Source organism: Amphiura filiformis, chromosome 14 (genome assembly GCF_039555335.1).
Source record: "Amphiura filiformis chromosome 14, Afil_fr2py, whole genome shotgun sequence".
NCBI classification, from domain to species: Eukaryota; Metazoa; Echinodermata; class Ophiuroidea; order Amphilepidida; family Amphiuridae; genus Amphiura; species Amphiura filiformis.
Window position 1 is genome coordinate 50,657,137 of NC_092641.1, and position 11,119 is coordinate 50,668,255.

General features: G+C 38.9%; 1 protein-coding gene across 1 annotated transcript; it reads left to right on the plus strand.

Moving 5' to 3' along the window:
- The first annotated feature begins 855 nt into the window (after positions 1 to 855).
- On the plus strand, positions 856 to 9,256 carry LOC140170259 (uncharacterized). Its single transcript, XM_072193632.1, has 3 exons — positions 856 to 1,287; positions 5,661 to 5,957; positions 8,663 to 9,256. Exons 1-3 carry the CDS (start codon positions 960 to 962, stop codon positions 8,944 to 8,946), a joined length of 909 nt encoding a protein of 302 aa, XP_072049733.1. The 5' UTR covers positions 856 to 959; the 3' UTR covers positions 8,947 to 9,256.
- The last annotated feature ends 1,863 nt before the right edge of the window (positions 9,257 to 11,119 follow it).

The following is an 11,119-nucleotide window of genomic DNA, read 5'->3' on the forward strand; positions in this document are numbered from 1 at the left end:
GATGTCACGTCGCGTCGACTTGCAATACGCAGTACTTAAAACGAATGATGCGGCGTGACGTCAAATGACGCCATCTCAGGTCTACCCGTCGCTTATGGAGTTTACCGAAAAGTTCACTATAAAGCCCACGTACCGGTATCATGGGTATCAAAAATGTGGATCCGTCTGTGATTCATTTGAATTGAAACATTGCTTGTAAGAATAGCAAATTATTCTATTAGCCTAAGAGGTAAAAATCTGACTCATATTGTTCCCATCTCTAAAAGACCCCCTTTTACCGGCACGCAGTCAGCTCTCAGACCAACAACCTCGAAATTCGGGGAGCATACCCACCAAAATTGTATGATGGGCCCCGAGCCCAAGCCACGATCAAACTGTTTTGCATCCGAATCAATGACAAAATTCCAGATAAAATCCAGATATAAATTTTGATCGTAAACCCGGACCTTTTAATGTTAAAGTGTACAGAACGTTCGATTTACGCGAAACAAGCTAACAACGACGAAAATTGGACTATTGTCAAGATTTGTATCGTGGGAAGATCGGATCTAGACGCGGAGCTAAACCTAAATGGCAAAGTTAAAGTGAATTGTGTAAACTTAAAGAAAACTTGTTTTGAAACGAAAATAGATCTATTTTATTATACGTTGGCGTTTTGTAATTTCCAGATCTTTCCGCCAGGAAGCTTCCAGGGACGCACGGCCAGTTAAGCAAGACATTCAGGAGCAGAAGATCAAAACAACTTGACATTTACCATGCATTGTTGAGAGAACAATCATGACAATAGGGCAGATATACGAACTGTTGTGTCAATTCGTATCATCCCGGATAACAAAATATATAAAAGCCTCAACTTCAGCAATCTGCACTTTCCACTTCGCTACGAAGACGTCGTCGTCAATAATCACTCAAGTTCAAGTTAACTCTACGATTTGTGCTCATTTGTCGCAAATATCAAAATGGCTCAAATTGTTCCAGTTCTGTTGGTGCTGTCCACAGTGATCGTAGTAAGCCTGCAACAAGGTCAAGGAAACAATCCACCGCGCCAGGGCAATCCACACTGCAACGATATCTGTCCCTCTGGGTGGACAAGGTTCCAAGACAGCTGCTACAAGTTCTACGGTAAACATCTTGGCACCTGGTCTGAAGCCGAAGCTGCTTGTACAACGGCATGGTATTTCTCTGATACCACGGTAACCCCTCGTCTCGCATCCATAAACAGTGCTCAAGAGCAACAGTTTGTCTATGACTTCTGGTGTAACTCTTCGATTCCTCATGTTCCCGCAGGTAGGCAAAATACCATTTTCTTAGCCAATTTATTTTGTTCGTTCAAATCATGATTAACAACATGAAACTTACATGTACTATGTACTTTCTGCATTTGACTTAAGGTGGTACTACACCCCCTGATAAATTTTGTGACTAAGTTTGCATTTTTCTCAAAAAATAACAACACACTGGTAACAAAAGTTAGGTATATTATAGGGGCAAGGAATCCAGTTACTACACTGGAATTTCAGTGATTCAAGGCAAGTGGTTCATTATGTTAAGGAATGAGGGACATTCTTAGTGGTACCTCTTTTCTTATCATAAATAACGTACAGCTTGTCTTGAGTCACTGAAATTCCAGTGTAGTAACTGGATTCCTTGCCCTAAAATATACATAACTTTTGTTATCAGTGTGCTATTATTTTTTGAGAAAAATGCAAACATAATCACAAATTTATCAAGGGATGTAGTACCACCTTTAGCTATAGGTCTAATACCATGGATGTTTTAAAAGTTCGATTCAGAATCCACATCGCAACATCGCGCGATGCTGTGATGTTTTTTACACCGCAGCATCGCGCGATGAAATTTAAATGTAGGGCCTACCACAACAATATATCGCGATTGCGATGAAAGTGTTGCTGTCCTGTTTTCATTCTTCCATTATGAAGACCTGAGCGCAACTTAAGTCCACTGGTTTTGAGGTCAATTGGCAGTTGCGTGTCGGGGGGGGGGGGGGTTGCTTTGGGTGCTGAAACCCCCCGCACTTTGTGAAAAATCATGTAAAATCAACCGTTTTTTGGCGATTTGGTGATAGTGTCCTTATTTACTGCATACCATAGTCTGAACCCAAGTTAACAATTATACAGGATTTTGATAGACGGGAGCTTTGTGCAAGCGAGCGAAGCAAGTTTCTAAGGGGTGGTGCAATAATTATGTGTACCGGGGGGGGGGGTGAATTCTGAAAATGGTCTGCCAAAATCGCTTGCCCCCCTTTGGCCGTGCCAAAAACCCTTTGCCCCCCCCTTTCGACGTGCCAGAAAACCTTTGCCCCCCCTTTTGACGTGCCAAAAATCTTTGCCCCCCCTTACACATGCAAGATTTTAAATTGTCTTAACATATAATGCGAGCGCAGCGAGCAGGAAATTTTGCATATTTTAACGTGTTCGTAACGCTTTCCTACGCCTTTTTAGGGCGTAATATAGAAACGGTGCCCAAAATATCTGTGCCAAAAATTGCTTGCCCCCCCCTTTCGACCTGCCAAAAATCGCTTGACCCCCCCTTTCGACCTGCCAAAAAATGCTTGCCCCCCCCTTTTGGCCTGCCAAAAATCTTTGCCCCCCTATAATTCACCCCCGGGGTACACATAATTATTGCACCACCCCTAAACCAGCCTGTCAAATTTTAATTTTCTTGATTTTCTTTCAAATTCGGTCACCATCTTGATGGTGTTTACATCTCGTAACGGTCATTCTTGGTGTTTGCCATTCAAAATAAAAACGACCTTCACAATAGGAAATGTCCTTCTCTACCGGCAGACTGTTAAGACTGTCTATTAAGAGCCTCGTATCCATAGGCTGTTCCCTTGTGGCGTGTGCCTTGTTCCGTGTTTACTTTTTTCCCATGTGACCTGCCACACAGACAACGAACCTGACAGGCACTAAGCAAAACAAAGGTTCGTTGTCTGTGTGGCAGGTCACATAGGAAAAAGTGAACACGGAACAAGGGCACACGCCACAAGGGAACAGCCTATGGATACGAGGCCTTAGGCGACGAAAAAAACCCTGTTCTACGTACGGGCCCGACCCCGACACACTCAAGTTTCACAGTGTACACATGCGTGACCACTGAGAAATTTTCAATACCCTAAACAGGATTTGCCCTTCGAGCAAAAACACACCTAAACAGGAATTTAGCGCGGTTGAACAAATTTTACTCCTAAACAGGATTGCACCTGAAAAATACCCATAAGCAGGATTTTATCTGAAAGGTACCACCCTTAGGCCTAAAGATTTTTGATAAAATAAGGCCGTATAAAATGAATGTTTTGATTCTCATCCAGAGGATTTTCATGAATTGATGAGGGAAGGAGGTTTTTTCCCCAATGTAAAATTAGCATTGTTAGTAGTTTTCTGTCTTTTCCAACAGTGCTCGAGGAAAGGAGTTTTTTTAAATCTGAGATTCTGAGCGATAAACCCCTTGAGTAGGGCCTATACCTTGGAAGTCTTGGAAGTGATCCATGTTCTATAATATACTTATTTATAAAGTTTTCCTAAAGTATTCCAAAGTCTAAAAAATTTGAAAAATCTAAAAAAAAAAATATAAAAAAAAACCAAAAAAAAAAAAAAAATCTGACAAATCCCAGAAATTGAGGAGGGGACGAGAACCAAAACAACAATTTTATACGACCTAAACCCTTATAGTACATGTGTTTGTTTAAAATGTTCTGAAATGAAACCCCTGGGCACAAACAGTAGGCCTACATTTGTACATGACCCGGGTCCGTTATTTCATTGCATTGTCTTTCCTGTCATGTCTGCTACTGCTCATAATAACGCCTGGTGTGGCTATCAACGTACATATCATGCATCAGCGCACTTGGTAACTTAAATTTTCTTCTCAATTTCCTTCTGCCGATAAGTTCTTGAAAGAGTCCACATGAGGATAAGTTCTTGAAAGAGTCCACATCAGGAGCTGTTTGGGTGGTAGATGGTAGTGGGTTCCATTTGGGTATGACCCCATCTTTTTTTTTTTTTTTGATTTGTCTATTTAAGGGGCTTATATAAAATTGATAACAAGTAAAATAAAAGTGGGATCACGTGGGGGCACTGATCCAATAGAGGTCAAAGTTCATACTTTGTGCTGCATATGGGCAAAATATGAATTCGGTACAAAGTATGAACTTTGACCTCTACTGATTTAGTGCGCCCACATGATCCCACTTTTTTGTTACTTGCTATTAGTTATACTTAAGCCCCTCCAGCTAATCATCTAAAAAGTAAGATGGGATCTTGTTGGCGCACATTTTTATTGCTGGTCAAACTTCCACTTTTGTGCTGCACATGGGCAAAATATGTCAATTCAGCACAGTATGAACTTTGACCTCTATTGAATTAGTGCGCCCACATGATCCCACTTTTTTACTTGCTTTTAGTTATACATAAGCCCCTCTAGCTACACATCCAAAAAATCAGATGGGATCTTGTTGGCGCACATTTTTATTGCCGGTCAAAGTGCCACTTTTGTGCTGCAACGTAGGCAAAATTAAAATTCAGCAGAAAGTATGAACTTTGACCTCTATTGAACTAGTGCGCCCACATGATCCCACTTTTTTTACTTGTTATCAGTTATACATAAGCCCCTTTATCCAAAATGTAAGATGGGATCTTGTTGGTGCACATTTTTATTGCCGGTCAAAGTGCCGCTTTTGTGCTGCACGTAGGCAAAATTCAAATTCAGCAGAAAGTATGAACTTTGACCTCTATTGAATTAGTGCGCCCACATGATCCCACTTTTTTTACTTGTTATCAGTTATATACATAAGCCCTTTTATCCAATCATCCAAAATGTAAGATGGGATCTTGTTGGCGCACATTTTTACTGCCGGTCAAAGTTTCACCAAGTGTGTACCGAGTGTACCAAGTTTAGATAGACGGTGTTTAGTTTCATTATGCATAAACTGGACACTGGCATGACTAAGTCCCTCATGGCTCTGTACTGGGCCCGTTGGGTTTTATTTTATACATATCTCCTGTTGGTAATATCATACGTAAGCATGGACTTAGTTTCCATGTTTATGCTGATGACACTCAATTATATATTTCTTTCGACCCTAGAATACCAGAAGCATGTCATACTGCTCTTTCAACTCACGGTGTATCACTGAACTCAGCAATTGGATGACTGTGAATAAATTAAGACTCAATCACAGTACAGCTCAACTTACCGTACTTTTCCTAACCAGACAGTCCATGCCAAAATTGTTACTACACCTTTACATTTCATCGAATCTCTTTTTGATGTCTGTCATTTTGAACATCACACTTGAAAGATGTATACTATGTAGAAACTTTATTTTGCAATTTCATAATTTGCATATTATTAGCATATTTGCATGAAAAAACATGAAAATCAATAAATACCTATATTTTTCACAATTTCAATATTTTATTAGAAATTAAGCATGTAGACACATATTTGATGACTGCAACCTTTGAAAAAATTTGAAAAGACAGTCTGGGACCTGTTTTTACAAGTTTTAAAAATATGGGGTTTAGTTACCCATTCAGTGGATTTTTTTTTCTCAAAAATCTTCCAGCCTCCCTCACTGGCCCCAGCCCCTTTGGTCTAATGTTGCGTATGATCATTAACTTTCAATATTTTCCACACAGACACAATTGGTTACCTCGGTTGCTTCGTTGATACGGGGAACCGAGCACTACCACGGGATACACTTTGGGATGACAACGCGATGACACATGAATTGTGTTTTGAACACTGTGGATCGTTGGGACATGCATACGCAGGACTTCAATTCGGCAGAGAATGCTGGTGTGGTGACACTACTGATGACTACGCGCGCTATGGCCAGGCTAGTGAAAATGACTGCAGTTACTTGTGTCCTGGTAATAATCAGCAGGAATGCGGAGGATTCTGGAGGAATGCAGTATATGGACTGCGTGAGCATGGTGAGTTGAATTTTACCTCAGCCAAATGGCATTTGGCTAAGCGTCTCTTTTCTTAGGTTCTGATTCTTTCTTTCTTCTACCAATCGTATAATGAGCCATCGTAACCATATGTGTTTGTCAATTTTGACGAAATTTGGTTATTATGACCATGGGGGGGGGGGGTGCCCCAAATGTCACATGAAAGTGTCTGGCGCAAATGTCATGTCAAGGTCATTATAGCCCAAAACAGGGAGCAGCGTGGCACACTGGTTAAGGTCTTTGCCTTTGGTGCGAGAGGTCCTGGGTTCAATTCCCAAAAAAAAAAAAAAAAATACCCGCTCTCCCCGTGGTTCATCTGGTAATGGCGGGGCAGATGATCCATGATTAAGAGACCTCGTTTCAGACGGTTCCGATCAGGGTAACGCCCGATTGTCGGCTACACTTGACTGTCCTGTAAAAATACCCTGACCAGCTATCTCGCCGACCCCTTCGTTCACCAGGTCACTTGTGCCTGGCCGATGTTTCATCAGCGTTATCTCCTAGATTTCAGCTGTTAATGCCTAGATATGCCAACGTGTTTTTCACTTAAAATGCTACTCCTTCCCCATATTACATAGCACCATGACATCACTTCCACACAGGTATCGTCTATAGCCAGTGTCTAAAAGTTGTACACAGAATTGGGGGCAAAGGTCATTTACAGGTCATTTCCGCAATGTAACCAAATACCTTAAATCGGCCATCGTAGCCATATGCTTTTTGCCATGTTGACCATAGTTGAGCACTAGGACCACTGGGTTGGTTTTACAAATTTGTAAAATGCGTTGGAAGCAGAGTTTATTTCTGCACATTTTGACACCTCATTTGTAGCAATTGACTAAATATTGACGTCACAGCGTACATTTAAATCAATGTAGCCCAAGATTTGAAAGTTGCAGTAAATTCTATTGATTTTGCATTCAGTGTAATGGAAAGAAATATGTGTAATGATATCTGAGTGTTTTTGTAAATTTGTATGTAAGTGCAACTTTCAAATCTGGACCTCACTTCATTAAATTGACCGGTGTTTTATTGTTTTCTGGGCTATCGTATCAAATGAGGTGTCAAAATGCGCAGACAAAAATTCTGCTTCCAACGCAGATTTGCAATACAATTGCCCTTTTGAATAATGGCCATTATTTAAGGGGTTTAGTGACTTTTTTGATTGAGATGTTTACAATAAAAACCGATTCTTTTATTGTCAAATTGAAAGTGGTCATCGCTAGCGACTTGATTATGAAGCAGTTTTACAGTAAACCCTCTCCGAGATGGTGGAATCATCGAATGACGTCATTGGACGTTTCGTTCTGGTGTGGCGTGGATATAACAGTATATATTATTTAAGCCATTTAGAACTGCAAATTAAACGTTTTAGGCCTCTGTCATGTCTGTGGGAATGTTTTGATCTCAGCTATAAAAGGCCCCATTTTTTTAAAAGTAATGCCCCCAGTGGTGCACTGTTAGTGTTAAACTTAAGTTAGTCAAAAAAAGGTCTAATTCGACTTGAAAATCAGAGAGAAATGGAGTTATCAGCCCAACTGGTCATGCTGGTTGTCTTATCTACTTTTGATGGATATGAAAGATGTGACACAAACAATATTTTATCATTGTTCTAAGCGTGTGACAAATTGTTATTGTTTGTTTGAACATAATTTTGGATTTCTTTTCAGATCAATATTTTAACTGAAAATGGCCCTTAACATTACAACTTTGGCATTCAACTGACAGCATGCAGCATCAATAGATCTGCATGATTTTAACGCTGAATATGCACATTGGGTCATGGTTCAACCCGGTCACAATGTCGACACCTAGTGTTATACTCCATTGGTGAGCGGATTGGCTAGAAATTGATCGCTTGATCGCTGAAGTGATGTAGTACAAACTCAAAGTGGAGACATGTATTCAATTCGATTGAAATCGATATTCTATTATTGACGCATATAAAGAAAGTCGATAATGTACATTGTATTATAGATACAGCACCTGGATCTTACACAGGTTCCTTTGTATAATTCATTTCTCAAACAGTTGAATATATCACAATTTTTACTTTTGATTTCAAAATCTTTACTTATAAAATGCAGTAAACTATATCCACAGCAAACAGCAAGGCCCGCTAATTAGTGTATTGCTTTTCGAGTTAGTGTACTGGAAACAAAACCTCGTTTTACCTGACAACAAATTGAATTTTCTATAATGGCAACACCATATGTGGTACTGATCATTTCTTAAATCAGTAGAATAGAAACTATGCGGCAGGCTCTGTGGTATCTCATATCATGTAAATGGTATGCTTAGCCTGAGTCGCTCAGCTTATCTCGAACAAAATCGCCATGCGTAGCTTTTGAAAATCGAGAGGATTCGCCGTACTATCACGGCAATTTTTGACACAAAGATATAGGGATGATGACGCTGAGCCGGTGCTACAAGTAGATTTTGAATTTGAAAATCAACAGCAAAGTTATTGAGTTATTCGGAAAGTTATTGAAACAGTTGAACCACAGAAGACTTTCAGGCTTTAAAAGATAAATATAGGAGGTCATATTATAACAAAATTAACGCAGGTCATTGACATTATTAATATTATTATCCACCTTTCGATGAAAATGAAATCCCCTTAGTAGTTCTTCTTTTCGCCCCCCCTTTTCGTATAGTGATGTTATTACGCATTACAATTTGTACAGGTAGCATAAACACAGCTAACGCACAATGGATTGGTGCCAGTCAAACAGGCTCTACATGGAGTTGGAGCGACGGGAGTGCCTGGGGGCCGTACACCGCATGGGCTAACCAACCATCAGGCAGCGATCTCTGCGGACACATGTGGGCAAATGTGCAGCAAGTTCAGCAACCAGGAGACTGGAATGACTATGATTGTAACGGTGTTGACCTTCCTTATACATGCGAGATGCCGACGACCGAAGTGCGCCATTCCTGGGCAACAAGGCCGTTAGGGCTGAACCCTTGAACATTTCTCTATGTTCATGAATGGAATTTGCATTACTTTATCCTGCGGCATTTATGAAAATGTTCACATTTTATCATGTTTATTGGAATTTAAATTTGTATAATAAATACTAATATAGACTGCAAAATTTGAAGAAAACAGTAACATAGGCCTACCAGTTGATATATTATAGCAGACTAGCAGCCGGGCTGGGCATGTAATATGGGACCACCTCACGTGATCAGGCCTAAAAAAAATGTTTGATTGGCGTAACCCGACCGACCCTAAAATTAGGCCTGACCCTAGCTTTTTTTTTGTTTCTTTGCAAAAATAAATAAATTAATTAACTAATTAAAAAAAAAAAGAAGGAAAAAGGGTCCAAGGCCTTTATCAAACGCAATTTATAGCTTTAAAAGTAAAACAAAAACAATCCCGACCAACCTACCCTAATTTTTTTTTATGTTACGCCAATCAAACCATTTTTTTAGATCTAATGTACACAAACAATCATCAAGACAGATGGGTACTACTCAGTATGGACATGAAGTTACAAAACATCACTAAAGAACATTGCATTGTAAAAGCCATAGGCTAAAAAGTAATGGCAAATAAGGAAATAAAAAGACATACCTAAGTCTATAAAATTGCAGAATATGATAAAATAAAAGAGGTACTAACACCAGGGGTACCTAAAAAAAAGATAAAGATTAAGTGTGCATAAATGGGGGGGACTAAGTAGACTATAATAGTCTAGATACCTTCCTGGAGTCAGTAATTTAGATATTGTTTTTCATTGTATCTCGAAATGTAATGATGAGAAGTATATAAAAGTATACATTTTCTGAAAGGAAATGATGCAAGGAATCCAACTAGCATAACAGATTCCTGCAAAAAAATTACAGTTTTTGAGAAAATTTCAAAATTTGATTTTACTTTACTGACTCGAGGAAGGTATACAGACTATAGTTCAATTCAGAAGTGTTAGCTCTTCATCTAAAATTTAAAAAAAAAAGTTATTTGTTATTTTTTTCCTTTTTTTTCGGGAGATGGTGGCAAATAATTGTTGGATAGAAAATGTGCTTTCCATAAGTTTACATTATGATGCTCATAATGTAGCGAATTTGCCTAAAATGGCGGATTTAGAGAGGCTGAATTTGAGCGTTGTTGGGGACATAATTTCAGACTTTATGTAATAATTGTTCTGTTATTATCAAATTTAAAGGGGTTTGTGATATTTCCTAAACTTTGTCAGTAATTCGCATTTATTATACACTTGCAATGTACCAATATTTAGAACATGGGAGGAGCTTAAAATATGGCTCTTAAGTACTCATAAAGTTTGAATGTCCCCCCCCCCCGGGTCAAATGCTATAAACTTATGGTACAAAAACAACTGCACAGATTCCTGGTTGTCCAATGAACTCACACTGCTTCTTTGTGTACAGTACGTTTATAACACTTGGCCCAGGGGGGGCCATTCAAACTTTCTGAGTGCTTACCACTTTTAAGAGTAATTTTTAAAGCTCCTCCCACTTGAATTTCAGCCAAGTGCATTTCAGCTCTGATGAACATTTATTAGTATTCATTTTCACAGTAAAGGGTGTAACTTTGGATTTTTAACATTTTGATCCGTAGCGGTCTAATAAAGCTACAGAATTCCATGATTTTTTGCCACATAAGTCATCTCGTTAACAGCTACCTTGAGTAGCATAATCATCTTTGGGAGTTACACTTGATGTTGAAAATTTTCAAAACTGCAATTACAAACAAAGCAAAACATGGTATAAAATTTAACTTATATCTGTTGACTTACTTTGGAATGGAATTTCACATGTATTCCAGCTTTCATGTCATAATTTTCTGAGCTTATGTAAAATGCATTTTTTCTTAGATTTTAACCAAAATGTTATGGAAATGTCAAAGTTTTTATTATAAATCTTTTTAAGCCTTGAAACACTATTTTACTGGAATTTAAGTTGCTTCTATGCATGCAGTAAACAGAAACATATTTAACCGGTTTGAAATTTTGACCCTAAAAATCAAAAGTTACACCCTTTACTGTGAAAATGACCGTTCAGTAAATATCACCTTAACCCTAACCCAATCAAGTCTAAAAAGCTCACTATTAAAACCACTCTGCGTGCATGTATTCTATGTGACTTGATGATGCAATCAGCCTAAGTCATATATACCC

Bases quoted from the DNA above. Each gene is read 5' to 3' on its own strand.
- LOC140170259 (XM_072193632.1), top strand. From the start codon at position 960: ATGGCTCAAATTGTTCCAGTTCTGTTGGTGCTGTCCACAGTGATCGTA. The intron at 1,288-5,660 runs GTAGGCAAAATA...TTTTCCACACAG, and splicing joins GATTCCTCATGTTCCCGCAG to ACACAATTGGTTACCTCGGT. The intron at 5,958-8,662 runs GTGAGTTGAATT...CAATTTGTACAG, and splicing joins ATATGGACTGCGTGAGCATG to GTAGCATAAACACAGCTAAC.